General features: G+C 40.7%; 1 protein-coding gene across 1 annotated transcript; it reads right to left on the bottom strand.

Moving 5' to 3' along the window:
* Positions 1 to 595: 595 nt before the first annotated feature.
* On the bottom strand, positions 596 to 16683 carry GRXCR2 (glutaredoxin and cysteine rich domain containing 2). Its single transcript, XM_036081551.2, has 3 exons — positions 16348 to 16683; positions 9728 to 9955; positions 596 to 1973 (listed from the first exon to the last, which is right to left on the bottom strand). The coding sequence occupies exons 1-3, from the start codon at positions 16681 to 16683 to the stop codon at positions 1791 to 1793; spliced, it is 747 nt and encodes a 248-aa protein (XP_035937444.2). The 3' UTR covers positions 596 to 1790.
* Between the last annotated feature and the right edge of the window lie 10787 nt (positions 16684 to 27470).

Below are 27470 nucleotides of genomic sequence, written 5' to 3'. Positions count from 1 at the left end.
AATACCTGTTGTCTGAATAAACAGATGTAATCATTAGTGTATGTATTTATTATGAGATGAAAAGGATTAAAGTCTCCAAAAAGCATGAAGGAAGGAAAAGAAGCCAATACTGCTTACACTTCTTCCTCTGGGAAGCCCCTTGAACCCCACTCAGGCTATGTGAGATGTCCCTTCTATGTGCTTCAAATGCTCCTTGTAATTCCCCTGTCCCAGAACTTGTCACACTATGCTGTAACTATCCGTTTGCAGATCTGTCTCCTCCACTGAAACTGTAAACCCCACGCACTACCCAAGGGATGGTGCCCATCTGGGTAACAGTGCACATCAAGCACGCGGGGCTCAAAATATGTATTGTCGAATGTTCCTGTCAAAAAAGAGAATACACTTAGAGGTCTCCTGTTATCATTCCTTCCTCTGGTACTCTGGAAAAACAGAAGAGTCAGAAGCTGTGAGAAAACATACACCAAGTCAGGAAACAGCTAAGTGTAGAAGCAAAGAAAGTTCGTGAGCAAAATTCTATCATTCTGGCTAAGAGAGAACAGGCAAAATTTATCATGGATTCCAAAAATATTTTAATCTTTTTATTAGAAGTGTTTATATTTCCTGAAAAGCATTCCACTGTTGCATTACTTTAACAGCTGAATATTAGAGAATAACAAACAAATCTTGAAAAAAATTCAGTTATGGAAATCAAAATTATCATAGAAAAGCCATGTGTCTCAATAGATAACAGACTTTATAGTGTTATTCTCAAGGGGTAAAGGGAGTGGGTGTTAGAGCTACAAAAGTTAACAAAAGAATTTTTCTAATTTTATAACCAACTTTAAGACAAAAGAATTACCTTTAGCATGTGTATTCTCATAGAAAGATAATTCTTAAAAATCTGCCTTCGTTAGTTTTTCTTTTTGAGGTTTCCAATAGATAATTATAAAATATCCAATCTTTTTTTGAAGAGATTGTGGCTGTATCTTAGATTTAAAATACATTTATTTATTTGCTAATAATTCAGGGGCTGGAAGAAGTCGTATCCCACACACATACTTAAGCACCAAATTTATCATAAATAGCTTTGACTTGGCTTATAACCCCAGTAGTTTAGAGGCACGCAGAAATGTCTTATCTCATCTGGTCTTAAGAAGTAGCATTGCTCACTGCCTGCATGAATACTACCCAAGCGTATCACACAGGAGAGACTCGGGACTTGGAAAGAAAGGCCTTCTCAGCTTGCCTATCTTCAGCATGAAGCACATACATGTTGTTTTATTTTCGGTGGCCTGTGAGTACATTCCTCATCAGGCATCCCTTTCCTCTTCTGCTTAATTAAAAATTCAATCTGACCAATAATGATTTGAAATGCATTATAAGCTACAGGAATTCAGTTCATCAGAAACCTGCTTTTTTTTATTCCTTTCTCACTGCATAATTTTGCAAAATAACTCCCAACCAGAAAATGACTTAAACCTGCTGCCTGAAATGTACATGTATTTGCTCAGTAGTGCAGGGAAGAAACTGAGCTAAGTCAAGTAAGATGCATGCACACGTTCCTGGAAGGATAATTTTAGAACCCGTTTCAAAGCAGACTCTAATTCAAAAATGCCTCTGCCACTTAGAACCAGACGGAGATGCTCCTAGCCTTACAAAATGTCATCAAGTGACTGAGTTTTGCCAGTGGAGGAAGTGGTCACAGCCACTGTGGCTTCCTTGCTGGGAGAGGGAAGAGAAGGAGGGGGCAGGTTATTAGAAATAGCTTCAGGAAGGATGCGATCACGGCGGACGTACAAAGCCACAAGCTATTGATTGCAAATCTGGCAAGGCTGCAGGCCATTCTCATTGCAGGCAGGGCAGCGCAGGGCCCGATAGGACTCCTTAAATCTGTTGGCCAGCATGGAGAACTTGCTGCCGTGGCACAGAGAGCAGGTGGCACTGCCCGACCCTCGGCAGTGAAAGCAGTTGTCCTCGGGAAGCTCCCCTTCCTGCAAGAGACAGGTCAGGGTTTAGTGACGGCAGTTCCAGACCAGGGTTCCAAAACAGGCTGAAGCAGCACGGGGCTGCCCGAAAAGGCGGAGGCAGAGTGAGAGTACAAAATGCTTCCCACAGTGCCAATGGGGGAACTGGCCAGAGGCACAGAATACTCACTGGAGTTTCATCAGAGGGTTTCCCTGATGGAATCTCTAAGGCGGCAGCTCCTGCCTTGAATTCTGTCCCTTTCCATTCCTCGTCGCCCTTGTCACCATCTGACCTGTAATTTCTGTATGCTCCACCAGGACAAGGGCTTACTCTTCCTCATGGCCACATACTAACAGCGAACCCCTGTAGCATGCTTAGTAGGTGCCAGGTGCGGTTCTAAGCTTTCTCTACACTCACCTATCTAACCCACATGACAGCCCGGCGAGACAGTGCACGTATTATCATCCCTGCTGCAGACGGGAAAATGAGAGACCGAGAAGTTCAGTTATTTGCCGATGGTCACACAGCCTGGAAGAGAGGAGGCAGGTTTTGATCCCAGGCGACTGAGCAGCCGAGTTCCTGCTCCTCGTGACTATGCACACAGTCCCTCCTTGTAGCTGTCCAACATCAGGCATTCAAAAAGACTGTATTTGTGTGACTGACAGACTGAGAGGATGGATGACTCGACATTACAATCCTCCAAAGCTTAGCTCTGAATTCTGGTACTTTACCTTTCTTTTCTTTGAGAACTGTGATAAGGCCTGGAAGAGCAATCATGCACCTTGGACACTTCCCTTGACCTCTAAATCTTTGATTTTCTTCACCTGTGAAATGGGACTGGTAATGCTCACCATTCAGAGTAGCTGGATTATTAAATGAGAGAGTATGTGAAAAGACCACAATAGATTATCTGCCATATTACAGGTTCTCCATAAAAGTTAGTTCACTTCCAAGCCTTGCTAGTAAGTCTGGACTTACTAGTCCTCGACTCGCATCCTGCAGAAAATGCCCCCTGTCTACTGCCATGCTCCTTCCCTAAAACATCTCAAGGAAACCGGCAAACTTCGCATTCTGCAAAGACTGTGCATAGACCACAAACCTGCCAAGAAATAAGGGGTGGTACCAGATCAATAACAGGTGGATCTAGCACCAAGTCCTGTCTATTTTACCTGCTAAACATCTCTCAAATCCATCCAGTTCTCTCCGCCCACAACCACAATCCCAGTCCAGATACCCACCAACTCTGGCATGGATTCAGGGCGGAGCCCTTGTGGGCTGTTCTCCCCAACCCAGTCAACTCCTGTTGGGTTTCAGAGGTCGGCTCGGCAGTGCCTACACCTCTGAACCAGGAGGGCTGACCCGCCTGTACTGGCCCAAGCACAGCAGGTCTCATAATCAACTGAAAGCTTCTGCTGACCACACAGGAAACTCTGCGCTAGTCCCTGTCACCATCACTTCCAAGACTTAAAGTGCGGTGACTGACACAATATTTGTCGTTCACATGTCTGCTGGATGAATAAACAAAACGACGATATCTGGAGAACCCTACCAATTCTTAAATTCTAGAAACTAAAAGAGGACTGGAGTCCACTGGGTGGCTCCACCCAGCTAACACAGCTTTCTTTTATAACTTAAGAATAAAAATAATCTTGAAAAGGGAGGCATAAGTTCTGAAAGTAGTTCCATTGTGCTACAAAGTGCCTAAGAAGGCATAAAATTTTATTTATTCTAGATTTAAGGAACAGAAGTGATTACCCAACTGACAAAAACCTAAATGATGTCTATGTATCCTTTTGTTAATATTTTATTGATTGCTGCCATATTTTAATATATTAACAATAGGGAAACTTGTTTTCTTCCCTTAAAGCATTCAAAAGAAACGTATTTGCCAAAATATTCTTTAAGCAAATTGTCACGGTCCATTTTTTCTGCCAAATCCACATGTTCTTATTTTGTACTGGATCCCAGTGAGATTTTAATGTTGCCAAAGGAAGTACAGTAAATTCCTACCATAATGCCATACATGTCACCCAAAACTTAATTTGCATAGAACGCCAGGTTCAGATATTAAAAGAAAGAAATAAAAGGCATCCGAATTGGCAAAGAAGAAGTCAAACTCTCACTCTTTACAGATGATAGGATACTTTATGTGGAAAACCCAAAAGACTCCACCCCAAAACTGCTAGAACTCATACAGGAATTCAGTCAAGTGGCAGGATATAAAATCAATGCACAGAAATCAGTGGCATCCCTATACACCAACGACAAGACAGAAAAAAGAGAAATTAAGGAGTCGGTCCCATTTACATTTGCACCCAAAACCATAAAATACCTAGGAATAAATCCTTTTTTTTCAAATTTTTTTTAAAGATTTTATTTATTTATTTGACAGAGAGAGATATAGCGAGACAGGAAACACAAGCAGGGGGAGTGGGAGAGGGAGAAGCAGGCTTCCCACTGAGCAGGGAGCCCAATGTGGGGCTCGATCCCAGGACACTGGTACCATGACCTGAGCCTAAGGCAGATGCTTAACGACTGAGCCACCCAGGTGCCCCATACTTAGTAATAAATCTAACCAAAGAGGCAAAGAATCTGTACTCAGAAAACTATAAAATACTCATGAAAGAAATGGAGGAAGACACAAAGAATTGGAAAAACGTTCCATGCTCATGGATTGGAAGAACAAATATTGTGAAAATGTCAATGCTACCTAGAGCAATCTACACATTTAATGCAATCCCTATCAAAATACCATCCACTTTTTTCAAAGAAATGGAACAAATAATCCTAAAATTTGTATGGAACCAGAAAAGACCCCGAATAGCCAGAGGAATGTTGAAAAGGAAAAGCAAAGCTGGTGGCATCACAATTCTGGACTTCCAGCTCTATTACAAAGCTGTCATCAAGACAGTATGGTACTGGCACAAAAACAGACATGTAGATCAATGGAACAGAATAGAGAGCCCAGAAATGGACCTCAACTCTATGGTCAACTAATCTTCGACAAAGCAGAAAAGAATGTCCAATGGAAAAAAAGACAGTCTCTGCAACAAATGGTGTTGGGAAAATTGGACAGCCACATGCAGAAGAATGAAACTGGACCATTTCCTTACACCACACACAAAGATAGACTGCAAATGGGTGAAAGACCTCAATGTGAGACAGGAGTCCATCAAAATCCTAAAGGAGAACACAGGCAGCAACCTCTTCGACCTCAGCCGCAGCAACTTCTTCCTAGAAACATCGCCAAAGGCAAGGGAAGCAAGGGCAAAAATGAACTCTTGGGACTTCATCAGGATAAAAAGCTTTCACACAGCAAAAGAAACAGTCGACAAAACCAAAAGACAACCAACAGAATGGGAGAAGATATTTGCAAATGACATATCAGCTAAAGGGCTAGTATCCAAAATCTATAAAGAACTTACCAAACTCAACACCCAAAGAACAAATGATCCAATCAAGAAATGGGCAGAAGAAATGAACAGACATTTTTCCAAAGAAGACATCCAAATGGCCAACAGACACATGAAAAAGTGCTCAACATCGCTCGGCATCAGTACCACCTCACACCAGTCAGAATGGCTAAAATTAACAAGTCAGGAAACGACAGATGTTGGCGGGGATGTGGAGAAAGGGGAACCGTCCTACACTGTTGGTGGGAATGCAAGCTGGTGCAGCCACTCTGGAAAACAGTATGGAGATTCCTCAAAAAGTTGAAAATAGAGCTACCCTAGGACCCAGCAATTGCACTACTGGGTATTTACCCCAAAGATACAAATGTAGGTATCCGAAGGGGTATGTGCACCCCGATGTTTATAGCAGCAATGTCCACAATAGCCAAACTATGGAAAGAGCCACGATGTCCATCGACAGATGAATGGATAAAGAAGATGGGGTATATGTGTATATATATATATACACACACTCACACACACACACAATGGAATATTATGCAGCCATCAAAAGGAATAAGATCTTGCCATTTGCAACGACGTGGATGGAACTGGAGGGTATTATGCTAAGCGAAATAAGTCAATCAGAGAAAGACATGTATCATATGATCTCACTGATATGAGGAATTCTTAATCTCAGGAAACAAACTGAGGGTTGCTGGAGTGGAGGGGGGTGGGAGGGATGGGGTGGCTGGGTGATAGACATTGGGGAGGGTATGTGCTATGGTGAGTGCTGTGAATTGTGTGAGACTGTTGAATCACAGACCTGTACCTCTGAAACAAATAATATATTATCTGTTTAAAAAAAAAAAAGAAGAAGAAGAAGATAGCAGGAAGGGAAAAATGAAGGGGGGGAAATCAGAGGGGGAGATGAACCATGAGAGACTACGGACTCTGAGAAACAAACTGAGGGTTCTAGAGGGGAGGGGAGTGGGGGGGATGGATTGGCCTGGTGATGGGTATTAAAGAGGGCACATATCGAATAGAGCACTGGGTGTTATACGCAAACAATGAATCATGGAACACTACATCAAAAACTAATGATGTAATGTATGATGATTAACATAACATAATAAAATTAAAAAAAAAACAGATTAATGAAATGACCTGGCGAGCCTGCTGCAGGGAACAAAAACAAATCATCGATCAAATTTTCTCTAATGTCACGTGGTTATACAATGCAGTATTAGAGCTTGACTGGAGTTTCCACTCTTACTCTGAGTTACCACCCTCCTTCCAACCACTTGAGCCCTCAGCACACTCATTGAATCATTTAATGATTCATTAAATCAAGTGTTACTGAGCCTCTACTCTGTACACGGCATGCGAGATGCAAGCTTCTGTCTTTCATTCTCAGCATTTTAAAATTCTTCTCAGAAAATATTCGGTAAGAGGACTTAGAACATAGTTGTACTGCACAGCTGAGGTTCTAGAACCAACAGACCTACCCAAACCACCTCTTACTAGTTGCACAAGCAAGGAAAGGGGCCTCAGCTTTCATTGCAGACTCAAAGGCTTGGGTAACCCTGAAGTAGCCAACAAGCACCAATCTGGAGGCTGCTCAGCAAGCAGGTTAAGATTATAAGGTTGGTAGTCAGGTGGACCAGGATTTGACCACTGGCTCTGATGACCTCTGGCAAGTTACTTAACTTCTCTGTGCCTTGGTTTCCCCAGCTACAGAAGAAGACTGCTAACAATACCGCCCTTAGAGAGTCCTTGTGAGAATAAAAGAGACTAATGCATGGAAAGCACTGGGCATGGTGCCCGGTGATCATGGGCCCTCAATAAATGGCAGCTCTTATTATTATTATTACTATTATTTCAAAGGCAAGATCTTTATAAAGCATAAAGAAGCCCAGATGACTTATGTTCTCAGATCCACTGAACATACGGCCAGATTTTTCCCCTTCCCTATTTCACTGTGGCTCAATTCAATTATTCCTCTCCTTTTCTTTTATAGTTAATACAGAGGGTCAGCATGGTCTGGCTTTTAGCCTCGGCCCGCTCTTTCATCAAGGTTCCCACTGCTTCCCTGTTCCATCTGACACAACAAAGAGTCTCCTGGTCAAAAGGGGCTCCTTGATGTTCCCTGACCCTCTTTTTTAGAATAAAACCTGTCTGGGCATTTACTGCACGAGGGATTTGGCAAACAAATAGCAATTTAAAACAGAGTTTAAAAGACAGGCGAGTGAAGTATAACCTTTCACGGCAACTTTCTGCTGCACGCCTCTGTCCTAGTTTATGGTAGTAGAGCAAAAACACATGGATCTCTCCAAATTGAATTTAAAGGTAATTGTCATGTCAGGCCTGTCGCTGCCTTTTTATTCAGGCCTGCAGCGTGACCTGCATTTTATCATGTCTGGCTCTCTTCTGAAAATATATGCTCCTACAAATTACCAAATGGTATGAAAAAGAATAGAATTAATGAATTTTAAAGTGGAAAGGAAATGCTTTGGATCACAATGTTTAGTAGTCCGCCGGCAGCTCTGCTAGGTTCTGAACAGTGCTATATAAAAGGCAAGAGGCAAGATAGTACTTATCAGCAGGCTCTCTGGTCCCAAATTCCAGTACTCTTTCCACGAACATTTAACTAGTATCTACTGCACACCTACTCTGTGCCAGGCTCTATTTTTTATTTTTATTTTTCATTTTTTTGACATGGGAACTACTACGCTACACCCAACATAAATACGGCCCCTGCCCTCATGGAGAGAAATTCTAGCAGGTGACGGTAAACATTAACCAAATATTTACACAGGGAAATATAAGATTGCAACTGAGGAGGGGTGTGAGGTGCTCTGAGGGGTCCACCCTTGGGTATTTCATCCTCCTAGAAGTGAGGGGAGGCCCCTCTGAAGAAGTGATGTCTCCACTGAGATTTCAGGTGCTAAGGGCAAGGCAGTGGGGAATCTGGAGAACATTCCAGGCACAGGGAAGTTGCCTCTGGCAGGATAGAGCAAAGAGCATATGAGTGGTAGCTAGATGGGCAGTGTGTCTGGGACAGAGAATGAAGAGAGATGTGTAAGAGGAGGCTAAACAGGCGAACAGTGGCCAGGCTATCTACTGTTTTATTCCAAGCAATGAGAGGTCACTGAAGTTTGTGGTCAGGGAAAAAAGTGATGAAGGGGTGACGTGATCATATTTGCATTTCAAAAATATCAAGTGTGAGATCATGTTGGAAAGAGATATGAGTCCTTGTGAGCAGAACTTTAGTAAGAGTCTTTTGCTAGAGTCTGGTCATCACCTTCTTGTTCCTGTCCTCTAAATCCTACGAGGGTAGGGACATCACTCACGTATGAGGAAGTCCCTGCCCCATTTTGTCACACCAATCCAGAGGAAGTGAGAGAGAGTCCCACAGTAAAGTTGCAACTCCCAAGAGATGGAAACTAAAGAGAGAGAAAATTCATTTCTGCTGCTATCCAAGCTTTTACCCTCTTAGCTTAAATCCATCAAAATTGCTTTTCCCACTGCCAATCCCACACTGTGAACTAATGAATATCATCACTCTACCCCTTTATCTGAGCACATCTGAGCAACGTTTCCAAGGTGAGGAGTCCGCATCTCCAAGAGGTATGGGCAGAAAATCATTCTAAGTATTTCTATTTAATTTTTATCTTAAAAAGGCAAGAAATTAAGCTTCAACCATATTTTCAAAAGAAATTGTTATGCTAATTTTTAATAAATTAGTTGCTCCTGGCCCCTTCGCTAGGTCAGGCAGTCAGCAGACAAATACAGTACCCAAGGGATCCTGGAGTAAGCATGATGGAAAGTGACCTCTCTGCACATACAGTGACAGTGGTGTCCCAGCTCATTCATTCACTTTGATCATACTGCAGCATACGGAGGTTCATTTGTCCCTGGTCCAGCGGATGTACAGAGAATAGTGCTTAGTTTTAACTAACTAATCTCTACAAAACCCAGACACGTGGCTTGATAAGATTCTTTAAGGAAACTAGATTGAAGATAACCCCAATAACAGAAGCACAAGCAAACCCATAAGAAAAAGAACAGAGCTGATTTTTCCCATCTCTGGAATAAGCTGTTCTATGCCACAATGCAGAGTGAAAACAATAAATACCTAAACAGATCTCAGAAGAAGTCACCAAAAACAATTCAAATTATGCATATTTGAAATATAGACATAATTATTATTGCTAATCACATACCATTAAAATCTAATAAACTTAAAATTCCTTAACATTTTTAACAGTTAAACATCTTAAGTATTTATATTCAAGTTTTCACTTAAGTAGTGCACAATCAAAACCATTTGGAGACCACTGCTGTAGGGCCAGCCCCAAGGAGGACAGTGAACCATTCTGACACACCTGCGGGTACTGGTTATGAGGAAATGTGCTTTCCGCGTCTGGCAAATGCCCATCGTTCTGGTTGCGGTCTCCATAGATTTCCTCTTTGCTCATCAGAGACTCTTCCTCAGCCTCCTCTTCCTTCTGGAGGATTTTCCTCATGAAGTCTCTCTTGTCCATTGGGGTTCGAATGATTTTCAAGTTATTCGTGTAGATGATGATCTTTCCAAAATCTATAATAGGTGGGGACTAGAGAAATGAAGAATGAGCATGGCGACTTACCAGCAATCACCACATACAGGGCTGCAGAACCTGTTCAACATCCCAGGAAATAGGGGAGAAAGAACTTGTAACTGTCTAGCCCGTAGGATTCCAACAGATCCCAAAGCTAAAATTCACTCCCTGGTTTGTTCGCTCTCTCTAAAAACCCTGAAGACCAGCTTCCTTCTCCCTGTTGATGGTAACCAACCAAAGCTGAACTAATCCTATAACTGGGGTGTAAGACTCTGCATGGCGAGGGCCAAAGCTTCTACTCCCACTGCATACCACAGTAGCTGATGCAGAGCTGGGCACGGTGAGTGTTTTATAAACACAGAAGAATGCTTAAAAAAATAAATAGCTCTCCAAAATTTTTATGCATAATAGTAGATAAAATTTACTGAATTATTATCATTATTTTATTATAGTGGATAGCATTTATTTTGTGTCAGACATCATGCTAAGCATTTTACAAACATTACCTCACTTTCCCCTCAAACATCCCTTGAGGCGGATGCTATGATTTCTACATTTTTACAGATGAGGAGACTGAGTCACAGTGGGGTCAAGAGCCTCCTAAGGTTACCGTTGGTCAGGGTCTGTGGCTGGGATTCGAACCCCAGTCTGTCTAACTCTAAAGCCCATATTCTTAACACCTACACTGCACTATTCACAAGTATTTTCCCTCCAAAAAACCTGTAAGATCATTATGTATATAATGATCATATATATATATACATATATATATATACATATATATACATATATATATATACATATATATATATATATAAGTAGTGATCTTACATATATGTAATATCTTATATATGTAATTTTTTTTATTATTTGTACAATATATAAATCTTTTTATGTCAATAAATATACTTCGGTAGCATCATTACTAACAGCTTATGTTCCTTTCTGTGGATTTATCATGTATTACTTGATAATTTGCTGAGGAATAATTTACACAATACAACAATGCAGCAGAGAAGCATGGGGGAGTAAATGTTTAGGGATTACTTAACTAAGAACCCAGAGATAGGATAGCTTGGCAACAAACAACACCAATCTTAATGCTGCTATTCACCAACTGTAAGGTATAGGAGAGTCATTTGGCCTCTTAGAACCTCAGTTTGCTCATTTGCAAATGGGGTGACATCTAACTGGTGGGCATCACCACAGACAAAATCATTATTAAAACAGGAATATGTGGGGCACCTGGGAGGCTCAGTCGGTTGAGCGTCCGACTCTTGATTTCTGCTCAGGTCAGGATCTCAGGGTCCTAAGATCGAGGCCCGAGTCGGACTCTGCGCCCAACCTGGAGTCTGCTCAAGATCCTCTTTCCCTTTCCCTCTGCACCCCGCCCCCCCATTCACACACTTGCGCACACACGCTCTCTCACTCTCTGTCTCTCAAGAAAACAAAAGAAAACAAAACAAAAAAACAGGAATACTTGGATACTGGCTGGTAAGCAGGTGCTGTCCTGCGACTCCTGAGTGCCCTCCTGTCACCCCCAGCTGTCTTCAGGGAGCCTCTACCGCCCCCAAACCCAGCAATGTAGCAGTTAATGCTCAGGAGCCCAGGTCTCAGGGCCCTGCCCCAGCGCTCGGCTGGCTTCTGTGCTGGTGCTGGCCGGGCAATGTTCCTGTGGGGGAAGATTTCGATGCTCCTCCCTGAGGCTAATTATATCGATTTCTAGGGGTGGAGGTGCAATGAAGAATATATAAAACAGGGTTTTCAAAGCTAAAGATACTATGCAGGGGCGGGCATTGTTACTGTGGCTGGTATTAAAAGCTGTTCATTAGTACTGCATGCACAATCATGCTACACAGCTAAGTACCCCAGCACCAAATATTCCGCCCTGCATTTATAGAAGTGTAGAAACCAAATTTATTGGGATGCCACAATCAAGCAGTCTCCTATTTATAGCCATAATACATTCAGTCACAACCTGGCTTAAACAGGACTTCAGTACTGGGATCCCCTTCCTTGAAACACAGAGTTTTCTATCATTATTTATGAAGCCACGGGCTTCCTACTTGGCCCTGTTTTCTCTCCCTCTCTTCAAGGGATCGTGTGGCAGCTTCCATTTCCTATTGTTTGATGCACACTGGGTTCCTGTTTCACACTCTGGACTATCAGTTTCTGAACATCAGAAGATAAAGATGGTGGCACTTTTAGAAGGTTCCATTTCTACTTCCACTAATAGCCAAAGAGGTTTAGTTACTAGGGAGCTTTTTTTCACATGTAAAACTGGTTTTTTCAAGGTGAAACTCTTAATCTACTAAAAAAAGGTGGGGGCGCCTGGGTGGCTCAGTTGTTAAGCGTCTGCCTTCGGCTCAGGTCATGATCCCAGGGTCCTGGGATCGAGCCCCGCATCGGGCTCCCTGCTCCGCGGGAAGCCTGCTTCTCCCTCTCCCACTCCCCCTGCTTGTGTCCCTCTCTCGCTGCGTCTCTCTCTGTCAAATAAATAAATAAAATCTTAAAAGAAAAAAAAATCTGTGGTCATCTGGTCCAACCTCCTGCCTCTAAGCTGGTCTATATCTGAGACACCCAAGATACTACATTTATTTATTTATTTATTTTTAAAAGATTTTATTTATTTATTTGACAGAGAGAGACAGCGAGAACAGGAACACAAGCAGGGGGAGTGGGGGAGGGAGAAGCAGGCTTCCCGCTGAGCAGGGAGCCCGATGTGGGACTCGATCCCAGGACCCTGGGATCATGACCTGAGCCGAAGGCAGACGCTTAACGACTGAGCCACCCAGGCGCCCACTACATTTATTTTTAATGTACTTGAAAGAAGGAGGGTCCCAAATCACCTGTAAGGTGTGTTTATGTTTCATTCACCCTGACAGCCAAGTTCTTCCTTGTGTCTAAGGGAAACCCTTCAGGTGTAACTAAAGTTCACGTTATCTGGTGACACTGAATTGCCCGTGAGGAACACCCACTCTTACATTACAGAGGGCCAGGACGAAGCCAGGAATTTTTGTGTTTCCTTCCATAGTGCCCAGAATGACATCTTGGGTGACTGAGCTTCATAAGTGGCCATGTGCCTGGAGACCGCTATTCAGGCACCATGAAACCTTTCCACTTAAAATGCAGGGACACCTTCCTGAATCCTAGAAATGCAAAGGGCTTTGGAGGCAGGCAGGCCTGAGGTCAATTTTTCTGTGCAAGATTTGCAAGTTCCCAAACCCCATGCGCTGTTTGTCCAATTTGTAAAATTCTCAAAGAATTACTGTGAAGATGAAATGACCTACGTACAAAATACATGTTCAGTAAATGCCACGTCCCTTCCTTCCCTTCCATTTTTTTAAATGAAACTTATAAACTTCAAATGGTTTCAATTCTTTAAAATATTTATTTGTTTATAACCACTTTCTCTATCATATACAATTTTTTTTAAAAGACTCAATATTTCTTTGATGAGAACCTGGTCGTTATCACAATGGAAGGGAATATTTGCTAAGCACATCCAATGTTCCAGGCACAATGTTAAGTATTTTGTACGTATACTCTTTTTTTAATCACCACAACAATCTTCATAAGTAGATACTTTTACTACTCTCATCTCCTAGAGGACGACATAGAAGCAAGGCAAGATTAAGTGGTCTGCTCAAGCTCCCACAGTTAAGTAGGTAGAGTGGACAGCAAGCCCAGGTTTAACAGACATCATAGCCCCTGCCTTTTTTTTTTTTTTAAGATTTTATTTATTTATTTGGGAGAGACAGAGAGAAAGAGAGAGCACGGGGGGGCGGGGGGCAGAAAGAGCAAGGGAAGCACACTCCCCGCTGAGCAGGGAGCCTGATGAGGAACTCAATCCCAGGAACCTGAGATGGTGACCTGAGCCAAAGGAGACGTTTAACTGACTGAGCCACCCAGGCGCCCGCCCTTGCTTTTTTTTTTTAATGATTATTTTTATGGTGGTAAAATATACAGTACATAAAATTTACCACTTTAACCATTTCTAAGTGTACAGGTCAGCGGTATTAGTACGTTCACACTACTGTGTAGCCATTACTACCAGTCATCCCCTGAACTTCATCTTCTCAAACTGAAACTGTATCCCCAATAAGCTCCCACTTCTCCCCTCCCCCAGCCCCTGGCAACCACGGCTGCATTTTCTGTCTCTATAAATCTGACTATTCTAGGCGCTTCACATAGATGGAATCATATAGTTCTCTCTTTATGACTGGTTTATTTCACTTAGCATAATGTCTTCAAGTTTCATCCATCTTGTAGCATGTGTCAGAATAGCCTTCCTTTTTAAGGCTGAGTAATATTCGACTGTGTGTATATACATTTTATTCGTCCATTCATCTACTGAGGGACATTTGGGTTGTTTCCACTTGTGAGCGACTGTGAAAAAGCTGCTGTGAACATTGGTGTACAAATACCTGCTCAAATTCAGAGCCTTTACTGTAATTGTTGTGCTTAACTGCTACCCAGTGTTGCTTCATAATCAGTATTTACTAGGGTTTATTTTATAGTTGGATTCGCTATTGAAAAACCATGGTTTTCCAGTTCTCGTTTCCTTATGTTTCATAAATACCACACTGACAACCTCTTTCAGTGGGCGGAGCTGCAGGAATCCATCCTGACCCCTCTCTCCACCAGAGGCTGGCTACGATTGGGAGGTAGCATTTGGATCAGGCAACAAAGAAAACAAGGATAACTGGATCAAGCAGGAAACCCGATCAAGCAGGAATCAAACTCTGAAAATGGTCTCCAGAGTACTGTGTTTAAACCAGTGTTGTGGTGCTGCTATGAAGACTCAATTATCTGGTTGTATAAGTCCTTACCAAATCATACACATTTACATAAGTGCCAAGTTTGACACATGACTTGTGATGGTCCAGTGGTCAAATTATCTACCATGGCCTTGTAAAAGGTCTGTAGAAACTACAACTTTTTAAAGTCTAAACCTACAAGTAAGATTTAGTTTAAAAGAGATATGTAAGTACAAGACAGAGCCAAGAACCTAGGATATAATAAGCACTCGGTAATGGTAACTATTACTATTAACATCATCATTATTAGTAATGGTGAGAATGGAACTAGAATAAAAAGAATAATTTTAGAGAATAAAAGGGAACATTCCATACGACCAAAAGCATGAGGAATCAGAACACCTGGGTTCTTATTCTGACTTTGCACCTAATGACTCTCTAATACTGGGTGGATCCCTTAACAACTTGGCACTCGGTTTTCCTCATCTGCAAAATGGGAATGACCGTATTTTGCCTTTCTCCTCGAGGCTGTGGTAAAGACCCAAGGAGAAATTACATGAAACTACTCTGTAATGCATAAGCCACTCCACTAACACGAGGGGTTGTTCACTCCAGCCCCCTTTATTATCAAAAAGAAACTTGGTATTATCTCTGATAAATGTGGACTCCTGTAATTACACTTTACCAGTGCCAGAAAGGCCAATGCATTTGTCTGCCATAGATGAATTATCTGTTCCCTTAGGCAACTAACAATAAAAATGATTAGAGAGTAATTATCTGAATTTCACACTTTAAAGATGAGAGCATATCCTGGTGTACTATTCATTAATAGTACATTAATAGCACATTATATAATTGTATTTAATCTTAAGGAAAAAAGTCCCAGTGGCAGACATATACACATCTCCCTTTCATTTTTAGAAATCAGTGAATATTTTCCAAGTTCTTCCAGCTTAAAAGAAAATCATGCAGGGGCTTTTGATTATCCATGATACTGGGAAAGATAATTGAAATTAACAGATAAAATACACGTTTCAATTGAACTGTTAGCTCAGACTTCTTCCCCAAGTAACATTTCCTCTGGTTGACATGCTTTTCGCCATTTCTTCCCAGGACTCCAACCACTCAGGGTTCATGCTAATGAGCAATGGAAAGGCAAAATAAATAAAGAAACAAACACTTTTTAAAAGCAGGCAGCAGGAGGGAGATAGGAAATAAAACAAGACATGGATAAACCACAAGCTGAAAAACTGGCTGGAGTGAAATGAGCACCTTCAAACACTCAGCTCTTTCAGGAAACAAAACAACCAGTTGTCGCATAATTTTCTAAAACAGCAGTCTCGCAAGCTGAAAACCACTGCATCTCTATTTAATTTATTTACAAGATAACCCAGCCAATGACCCAATTACAATTTACTATCCTGGATGGGACTGAATACTATACATGCTTATTGCACTTTCCAATAAGCAGTCAGCAAGCATGTTATTTTTGTCCCAGAAATATTATTCCGATAGTGGCTTCTCATTTGGTGCACCTACAGCTCTGGTTGGTACTGGAGCACGAGCAAGATACAAATTTGAATCAGTTAGGTGTTTTCCTATATACATTTTAGTCCTTAAAGTTTATACACCATGCACAATACCAACCTTATGGTCATTCGCCTTGTAATCATTGAAGAAAGCCTGGCTGCCCGCCAAAGTGTAGGCATTGCCCTCTCTAAACACGCTGATCCTTTGAGCAGTCAGCTTAGGGGAGTATGGTCGGGGCTTGGGGGCTTCCCCAGACCCATAAACACCATCCATTGGTTCAAGGGACTCTTGGAGAAAACTGTGAGGGTATTCCTCCTTTGGCGACTCTAATTCCTGCCCATCCTCAAAGACCTGCTTCAACACTCTGCCACTGTAGGAGGAAGAGATTTTAAATCGTACTTTCCGTGGTTTGCCGTCACTCTTCTGGTTCAGCTTCTTCTCAGGGTCCTCCATCAGTAGAAATTTCACCCTGTGGTTTCCAGGCTTCAGTGTAGCCAGTAAAATTTGGGGCTCTGAGGAAAAGGCATTTTATTTTCTCTCCTCTTGCATATTATTAATTCAAGTTGGTGCTGGGGTATGCTCAGTTTACAGCAACTGACACCCACACATTAAATATTGATAGACCCTCATGCAAAGGTAGGCAATTGTGGGTTTATGGAGTGGATGGAGCGCAGCGTAAGACAAGATTGGGTCCCCTTTGAATCCCAAACTCCCCTATAACTTCACCCCAATCCTGGCTTTTCCTACCTTGAACAAGGGTAGATTTATTTAGACTGAACAAGTATCAATTCAGTAAGGCTCAGTTACTCCATCAGCTGGCAAATGTCTTATTAATATTCTTACCAACAACTATGACCTAGTGAGCACTTAATAGGTGCCACAGATTTTTGCATGCATTGCCTTACTTGGTCCTCACAATAAGCCTACATTGGAAGTATAATTATCCTTGTTTTACCGGGAGGAAAGTGAGGCTCAGAGCAGTTTCCCCATTTGTCTATTCTGTTGCAGCTAGGCTAAGAGACAGAGCAGGGATTAGAACTCAGTTCTGACCCCCAAACCCATGGCCAGTCCACTAAGCCAAAAGTTTTCAAACTGTGTTTCATGGAGCCCTAGACAGGAGGGAACCATGGATCCTGGATTCTGGGCCTTCGTCCCTGTATGAATCAGATAGGCTACATTTCCTTTTTTTTTTTTTTTTTTTTGGCTTCCCAGGGGAATTCTACATTTTTGGGTTTTTTTAATTATTATTATGTTCAGTCTACATTCCCTATCTACTTTGTATTTAAGATTTCATTTGCAAGCACCGCACTAGGCCCTGCTGCCTGTTGTAGACAATACCCAGTAAATGCTTGACACTGCACTAGCAGATGGGATGAGTATCAGGGAAGTATGAGACGTGGGGCTTATGAATGACAGTCCTGCAGTCTACTTCAGGAAACAGACCTAACACATATGAAATAACAGCCTCCTGCTTGCAGCAAACTGTCCACTGCTGAATCCCAGAATATCTATTCTGGGAAGAGAGTAGTCCCTAAGGAAACAAGGATGCAAGAAGGCTTGTATAGGAATGGGCCCCTGAGTTATGTCTAAAAGGAGGGGTTGGATTTGAAGAGCTAAAATGGTGGGGGTTGAGTCTTTCTCCTTGTTTTGTTAATGATTTCATCACTTATTCAGTTGCCCAGACTGACTAGCCTTGTGTTCTTGCAGCTGTTGCTATGGATTCTATCACCACTGCATTCTTTCATCCACCCCCTCCACCCTGACCCTAGGTCAAGCCCTCCTCACTTCTGTTTTCAAGATTGCAACAATCTCCTAATGACCTCCCCACCCAACCATTCTCCACATTGATGTCAGAGCCATGTTTTAAAAAACTATCTGCAGGTGCCTGGGTGGCTCAGTCGTTAAGCATCTGCCTTCGGCTCAGGTCATGATCCCTGCGTCAGGCTCCACCTCTCCCTACACCTCTGCCCATCTGCCCTGCTTGTGCTCTCTCGCTCTATTTCAAATAAATAAATAAATAAAATCTTTAAAAAAAAAAAAACTGTCTGCAGATGTCAGTCTCCTGCATAAAAAGTCCTAGCCTTTCTGTGCAGCAGGCAAAATTCCCCCAAACCTAACTGTACCTTCATTTCCACCCTCATCCTCTGTCACTCTTCTAGGTGCTGTGTGAAACTGGCGTTCCAGACACACTAACAAGCTCCCCTACTTCCTAGAACCACAGGTTTCTGTCTCTTATCCAATGATCTGTTTCCTGACTGAAATGTCAAGCCTTCACTCCTAACTTCAAGCTACACCTCAAATGTCACTGCTACTGGAAAGTCTTCCCACTTGCCCCAAGTCAAAGGCCACGGAACTTTGGACCAACCACCATTAAGCGCTTCTTGCTTTCTCTGACCATTCCTGGGTTTCCCTCCAGTTTAGTGAGTCTAAAGTCTAAATGCTTTAGACTCAGAAACCGCCTTTACCATTTCTCTATCTCCAGTGTTTAGCTAAGTACCTGGTACATAAAAGAACTCAGGTAATAACTGTTGAGTGAATGACTCCTGGTAAGAAAAATCAAATAAATCAAACTTTTGGAATCAGGTTGAGCATATTTTATGGAGAACAGGTAGGATCAGAAAGGGGTCAAGAAAAACATTTGTATTTCCACTAAGGAGGGGTTTCACAATTATAAGGTCCTACAAAATCAATGTAAGGACTAGGTTACACACACACACACAGAAGCATTTTTTTTTTTTTAAAGATTTTATTTATTTATTTGACAGAGAGTGACATAGCAAGAGCAGGAACACAAGCAGGGGGAGTGGGAGAGGGAGAAGCAGGCTTCCCGCAGAGCAGGGAGCCCGATGTGGGACTCGATCCCAGGACCCTGGGATCATGATCTGAGCCGAAGGCAGACGCTTAACGACTGAGCCACCCAGGTGCTCCCAACAGAAGCATTTTTTTAAAAAGAAAGATATGCTCATCGTGACATCAGAATAATACACTCTTCTAGGTTTCCTGGGGTGTAGAGCTGGCCCTGATATACCGGGCATGCATTACGGGAGGCTGATACATGGCTCCCTCAGCCCTCAGGACAGCCAGGTAGGGCCTAGGCTTCTAGGTGACCATCCCCGACGACACTAGCCTCATTCATTTACTCCAGTGTACAGGATGAATGTCATCATCTTACAGTATTTGAGAAAAAAATTGATTTGAATCAAGCAGCACCAAACTAGAAGTGGTTAGGAGTGCTCCACCAACAGGAGCGCGGGGAGAGAGACTTGTATAGAGAACAGGCGGAGACAAAGTCAGGAAATTATTGACTGGCTATTAGTGAATGGCTGCCCTCAGTGCTTTGACTTCATACCCATTAGGCGCATAGGGCCTTAGATTTGGGGTTATATGGCTTACACAGGCTGCCCCAGCATTAGAGCCACATCAGTTTAATGGCCTCCTTGTTTAATTTAATAATTCCCCCATTTGGGTCATCCTCTTATACACAAGAGGTTGACCAAACACCTGCTATTGGCGTGATTCTCAGTCACCATCAATACTAAGTTGCTCTTGTCTCATTATGATACTCATAGGGAATGACATCAGATCCACGGAAGAATTGTCTTTGTGTTCCTCTCATTGTTCACCTTGTTTCTGTTTCTCTGAGGGCAGTGAGACCACACAAGGGAGACTACAAACAATGGTTAACTATTAGGAGGGTAACACCAAGAGACAAGTATACTCATTAGCCAGGGCACCCATGAACCATACCAGCTGGTATCAAACAAATTTTAAAAAATGTACCTAAAAGGGCATCAGCCTGTTTTAGCCCAGCAGCGTATTTATCCATTTCTTGTATTTGCTACGAGACCACAAGTATCGATTCAGGTACAGCAGGAGTTACTGGCTATGGCACAGACTCTTCTTTGTTCAGCCAGGAAGTAAGCTAAAGCAATTCTATTCTCTAAAACCACCTTAGCAGGAAAGTCAAGGGACTTTTACTGTGCAGCTATGGCCCTATTGGTACATTCAGTGAGAGCTGCCAGAATTAAGGAGCACTCTCCTGTGCATTAATAGAAAAAGCAAGTAGCAAAAAAGCAAAAAGAATAAAGTTTTTGTGCTGGAGATGAAGATCTTGATCTGTGAACTCGGGAGAGCTGTCTACTCAAGATGCCATCTGTTTCTGAGGTGTAACCTCCCTAGTCAGTTTTAATTTTAGATCTCTAGCTGATGTGCAATTCCAAGAGTCTGAAGTCTTTTTAACTGGGAGATGTGCATCCAAGATTCAAGTTCCTGAAGTCTGACTTATGTATGGTAGCGAGGAGGACCTGGTATGGTCTCTTCCAAGGAGCGGGTCAAGGCAGTCTTTTTTTCTTAGTGATTCCAAATCAGAAGGATGGGAGAAAATTGGAAACTTTAGTATGGAGAATTGCAGGCACAAGAATTCAAGATCCACTTCAGCTTACAGGTATATAACAAAACCTCAAAGACAATAAACAGGACTAGAATCTGATGTCTACAAGTTTGTGTATAATATCCTAAAAACACAATTTTTTCCTCTACAATCACCCTCATCTCTATCAAAGATCATCACAGTAAGACTAATTTGTTTGCAAAATAAGTCTAGTCTCATTAGATTTGGCCTGATTATTTACATAAATGCACCAAGCATAGTGACCGACCATACAGATTCTTTTTAAATCCTCTTTGCTGGACCTTCTCATAATGAATATTAGACCAGACTGTTAAAAGCCTCTCCAGGCTAAGAAACCAAGCCAAGAACTCACCATCAGTCTTCACCTGGAATACCTACAGATTTGCATGAGTTCTTCTTTTTGAAGGTATCCTGAGGGTTCCTGAGGATAAGTTTACAGGGAACCCTTAAGCAAGGTATCAGGCTAGTTTTTCCAAGGGGCTTTTATTGGTTGCATGAAGTCAACCTTAGCTCCTTCAAACTGTCTGGTCATATTTGTTGGGGTTTTTTTTAAAGATTTTATTTATTTATTCGAGAGAAGAGAGAGAGAGAGAGCACAAGTTGGGGAGGAGGGGCAGAGGGAGAGAGAGAGAGAGAGAGGGACAAGTAGACTCCCCACTGAGCAGAGTGCCCATGTCTGAATCAAATCATATTTGATTGTATACATATTCTCAAACATGACATTCCAGTCAAAGCTTTGGTAATAGAACCAATGTTTGCAATTGTGTCCTGTTATAAGGCAAATAGATTCTATTGAACTTATGCAAATAACCATATTGCCATGAAAGTAAGAATACTCAATAGGTTTCTGAATTCTGGAGGGATCAGATAGGAAGAAAAAGTAAATGTTACATTTGTTTACAATGGTATACTTTACAAAATTACTGTAAGTCACAGATAGCTTAAGAGAAAAGAGAAAAAGCTTTCCTTAAATCTGGAAGAAAACAAAACTAAGCAATCAGCAATGTTTCAAAGAAACAGTTGTAAAAAAATTACAATCATCCTCATCAGTTCATTCATCAGTTCATTCAATTCCATGTTATTAATTTTTGTTCTGCTTAAATCCAGTTTTTCCTTTAGTTCTGGAAATTCTTTTCCAGTTCAGTTTTATGATCTTTTTTTTTTTTTTTTTTTTAAAGATTTTATTTATTTGAGAGAGAGAGAGCACAAGCAGGGGGAACAGCAGAGGGAGAGGGAGAAACAGACTCCCCTCTGAGCAGGGAGCCCGATGCAGGGCTCGATCCCAGGACCCTGGGATCATGACCTGAGCCGAAGGCAGACGCTTAACGACTGAGCCACCCAGGCGCCCCTAGTTTTATGATCTTAAAGTTATCAGAAACCTATAGGAAAGGACTATCAGAGTCTTTTCCATGATTTCTTATCAGAGTCCTTTCCATGAATCTCTCTGAAGATGAAGCACCTTTACAAAAGCATCAGAGTAAAACAGTAATTGTCCGTAAATGACAAAAAGACTTTTAACCAAATAGCCATGGTTATAAATAGAGTTCATTTGATAAGGAAATGTTATTTCTGTGGCACACAATAATTTAGGCTAATAGTTGGACAATATGAGAATATTGACAAATTTCTAGCAACTTTAAACAATTTCTGGAATACATATATTAGTGACAGACATTCATATACATATAACCTAAGAAGGTTTATCATCACTTCTTATTTGACAATGCTTCCCAGATAACTTAACATACCAGATAAACCTAATTAGTTTAACATCTCTCTTTAACAAGATGACAGAGCTTCTAACAATCCTCTGGGAAATCTCAAAGTTACTCTAAGGTCAAAAAGGCTGCATTTACAATTTGATTTTGGGAAATTGTCAAAATGTCAAAAGGTGACTAAATAGGATCTCAGATCATTATGAAATAATACTTAATTATCAATTTAACTATAGAAGATTTTAAAGACCAATACAGAAGGTTACATAGTTGTGAACAAAACTTACCCTTTTAATATTGAGAAGAATGGATTTTCTTTTCTTTCTACTTCTTCTTATTTTATTTTTTTGAGAGAGAGGGTGAGCCAGACAGAGAGCACAGGAGCGGGGCAGAGGGAGAGGGAGAAGCAGATTCCCCTGCTGAGCAGGGAGCCCGACGTGGGGCTCGATCCCAGGACCCTGGGATCATGACCTGAGCTCAATCATGACTGAGCCACCCAGGCACCCCAAGAACACTAGGTTTTCTTAAGTAATCAAAGATCTGATAAAAACAAGTGAAGAGGGGCGCTTGGGTGGCTCAGTCGGTTAAGTGTCTGCCTTCAGCTCAGGTCATGATCTCAGGGTCCTAGGATTGGGCTCCCTGCTCAGTGCAGAGCCTGTTTCTCCCTCTCCTCCTTGCTTGTGCTCTCTCTTGCTCTCTCTGTCTCTCTCTCTCCCTCAAATAAATAAAATCTTTTAAAAAAAAAAGTGAAGAAACATTACATTATTTTGATATAACACAAACTCTTTGCTTTTCAGGTTGATTACCCAAAAGGCAAAAAACAACAACAACAAAAACTGTACCACTGTACTTTTGATACCGAAACTCCTTCTTTAAAAACTTAAAGAAATCCATTTTAATCAGCTTGAGCACACACAAAATTTCTTTTCCAAGATTCCTTTTCTTAAACCTTCTTAAAAAGCTCTTTTTATATTCATTTAGGTTTTGGTCTATGTTTTTCTCTTTCTCATTCTGGAACACCTGGTCATTCTACTTTCCCTACCTACTTTTCATACACAGCTGTTTCCTTTTACCCTATAATTTCTAAGTGGTTTTAATTACACGTATTAATTAGAATTCTTAAACTTTAGAATCCTTTATTCCTAGTGAAAAGTAAGAAATAAGTAATTCTGGATTGTCTGTCATCTACCACTCTGTGCATCTGCAAATTTATAAATCCTTCTCACAATTTCTAGAAGTATATGTTTCCTCAGACAAATTTTTAGTGTGGCACAAAACATGTTTACGAAAAGACCCAAATATCTTTAAAAGGAAGCCAAAAGTGGATAAACCTATGTTCAGTAATTAATTTTTCAGTCCTTTATCTTATTTGGGAATGATCTAGATATTCAGTGACTAGCCATCATTTAATTTATCTCACTATATCTTTAAGGTTACCAAAAAGATTCTGGAAACCGTTTTTAAGTAGACATACCATAAAGCATAATTGTTGTTGAAGAGCTCATTTATAAACTTTTATCTTACTTAGATCTATTTAATTTACTTGTTCTTAACAATTATGTTTAGATTACTCATGAAAAATTTCATGAGACATTAAACAGCTAACCATCATTTTAAGTTATCTCTCTTGCTGACAAATTCTGTAACAGAGATAACATAAGTTTATTTGATTTTTAGTAAACCTAGGTAGAATAAAAGATTATAGTTAATGCTGCTAACTCTAAAGTCATGTGTTTTAATTAAACCAACAAGCTTAAACTAGCTTTTATATACCAAAGATTACCCTACATCACATGAACTTGAAAAACATTTGTGTTAGTTTTTATATTTCTGAGAGTATACTTGATTAATATAAACGCTTGTTTGTCTTTAAGCCATTTAAATAGAGTTCTTTACAAGTTAATTTGGGCAATACCATCCAGAATTAGAAAAATATCACACATCTGTAACATACATACATAAACATACACAAGCATACAGACAGATGCAGAAATCTTACAGCTTTCATTTGAAAATATTAGCCATAAGACAGATATGATCATGCAAAACTCACTAGTTTATAAAAGAACAGCTGGGTCCAAATTGTGTCTCTAGCAGATAGAATAAGTAAAGGTTTTACCTCTTGAGCAGCTAAAATTTTACTAATATTTGTGGAGCAGACTTTTAAGATTTTTTATTCATCTAATTTCCAAATTATTGTCTTTTTTTCCCTCCTGATCAGAATTACCTCCCTGAAGTTCACATTTCAAGAGAGGACTCTGAGTTCCTAGAGGAAACAGAACATTTACAACTCAAAGGGAAAGAAAAGGATCTAAGTTTCTTCAAGAAGGGCTTTTTTTCCCCTCCCTAAATCCATATCTTCTACAATATCTGCAAGACTTTTGAGATAAATAGGGGAGGTTCTGGTATTAATAAAAAGAACAGGTGGGCTTTGCATTGTTTCTAGAGCCAAATTTCCATTCCTGTAATGACTCAATTTGTAAGACAAGTACAGTGCTCTTGACTCCTCAAAGAATTGGGTTGCAACCTCAATGACTTCAAGAGGCTGACCCAGCCATCTGACTACCTTATCCTCAATTTGCTTTTTATCAGGCAGATCTTCAACTAGGATAGAAATCAAAAGATTCCCCTGTTCTAGATTTAGATCTGTGTTTCTTTGGAATGTTTTTTTATTCCTTCCACAATGGCTTCAGAATGTTTTGCTTTCCCTCTGGATACATAGTTTCATTTTAGCTTAAGGGAGAAGATCCAAAAAAAGTTCCTATCAGGCTCTGAATATCAGCTTCCAATTTGGCCAACTTCTGAACTTCTGATCATAGAGCTACTTAAAAACAACAACAACAACAACAACAACAACAACAACAACAACAACAAAACACCTTTCAAATATCTTGTCAGGTTTCAGCCAAGACAAAGAGTAAACATTCCCACCAGTATTTAACGATTCCATGGACACAAAAGGGGTCCCCAAAGAGGGTTGCAAAAGAAACTACCCTCCCAAGAGCCAGAGCCACTGGCAAAGATAACCGAAAGAAAGACTTCGACAGCTTTCAAAAGTCAGTAGAACCCTAGCCGCAAATAGAGTACAACCGTCATTTCTGTCCGACCATACCAACCATATTTTGGGGGCCTACAACCTGACAGTTGCCAAGCCAAGTTCTCGGGACACAAAATGAGACAAACAAGAGGCAAAAGCTATCCCTGGGAGAGAAAGAATTGATAATTAATGGGTTTTTTTCCCCGCCAATCTAAACTTGGAAAGAAAGAACAATGTGAAATTTACCTCCCTCTCTCGACCAGGCACCAAAGAAAGAGACCTGGGAGAGCTGACTTTGGTTAGTATTCTTAAAATACAGATGACTTCATGCAAATATCTGGAGAAAACTAAATCTTCAACCCTCTGCCATTTTTCCTCTGGTTGAATTCAAACAATAGAAAATGTTTTACTATAAAAAATACATTCTTCATAACATATTAATACAAAAGGAGTGACTTTAAGTCAAACTTAAGGTAGAATCATTTACTCAGGATTGTGCCCATTTGCAGAAAATTTTGATTAGTTATTGAAAGGAGACATGACTTACATAATAAAATCAATCAATTTATAACCTTATAATGGGGTTCATTACTTTTTAAAAGCTCTGATGGACACCTAACCAAGTGATTAGACTTGGTGTCCCTACTGGTGGAACAGACTGATATTCTGTGCCTCCTAATGTGATGCTTCATTGGCCGACTAGGTGTCCAAACCAGGACATTCTTGGTGGTGAAAGGCACTATTTACACTGGGACAGAAGGCAAATGGGAATAAATAATCATCCCACTGATGAGGTATAGTTAAAAGTTTAACGTTTATCTAATGCTGAATTTCAACCTAGCTTTTGGGTTACAAGAAGCACAGGAAATAGAAGAATGAGCTAAATGACCCCAAGAGATAACAATCAGATGCACAAAGCCACTTATGTGGGACATCCTACAAGATTACTAGTCTCACCACAAAATCAATATAGTGGGAAAAAATGTTGGGATGAGAGGATTATTCTAGATTTAAAGAGATATAACCAAATGTAATATATGAACCACGATTGTTCCTGAAGAAATCTGACTCCAGAGTTGGTATCACATGGAGCTAGAGAATTATTGGCAGAATAAAGCCATGTGATTATGTGGGAAAATATCCTTTTAGTAAGAGACACATGCTGAAATATTTAAGGCAATGTCTGCAGTTTATTGTGAACAAGTTTATCCACCCAATATATATTTATAATTAAATATATATGCATGTATGTGAAGTAAAACAAAATTGAAAAAATGTCAACAATTCTTCGTGGTTGTTTATTGTACTACTCTAACGTTTTTCTGTTTGAAATACTTAAAATAAAAATTAGGGGCAATAATGTTCTTACAAAAATATTCAAAAATATCTAGGTCTACTTCTATGCATTTTGATTTAGACCCCAGTGTATCCTGAATCTTCCTAGGAGTAGAATTTTTATCCTCTCCTGTCTGATGTCATTTACCGGACTTTATTTTTATGTGTACTCTGGGATTTGGGAGATTATATTAGATATGTGTCTTGATGAAAGAAATGTGTAATTATTGCAAATTGAGTATGAACATTATCCTTTAGCAATCTTTCCACATCTATCATTTCTAATCAGGGTAGCACTTATAAATTAAACATATTCTTTTAATCTGCTCCTACATAACTACTAAGAGTGTGTGTGTGCGCATATGTGTGTATGTGTGTGTGTGTGTGTGTATGCATGAGCGTGTGTGTATTTAAACCCCAGTCTGGCATTTTGAAACTCTTTTGAGATATTGTTATGGTAGAAGATTATGATAGCTATTGATCATTTGTAGAGAATTGTGAGAGTTCATGAGACTTTATATCTAGTTTACGGTCCCCTCTGCTCCACCACCAACCAAAATAGAAATTTCCAAGGCAATGCTTTAAGTGACTGTATTTCACACCACTATTTTTTCCCCCTAAGGTTGTCTAAGCTCCCTCAGGGATGGGTTTTTCATTATGGACCTAGGTGGCATGGGACGTAGTCTGATGCCTTTGTCCCATTTGTCCCACCCCTCCATGTCACAGGACAATCTGACAAGGA

The sequence above is a fragment of the Halichoerus grypus genome, chromosome 2, assembly GCF_964656455.1.
Source record: "Halichoerus grypus chromosome 2, mHalGry1.hap1.1, whole genome shotgun sequence".
NCBI lineage: Eukaryota > Metazoa > Chordata > Mammalia > Carnivora > Phocidae > Halichoerus > Halichoerus grypus.
This window is presented reverse-complemented; position numbering and strand designations above follow the sequence as displayed.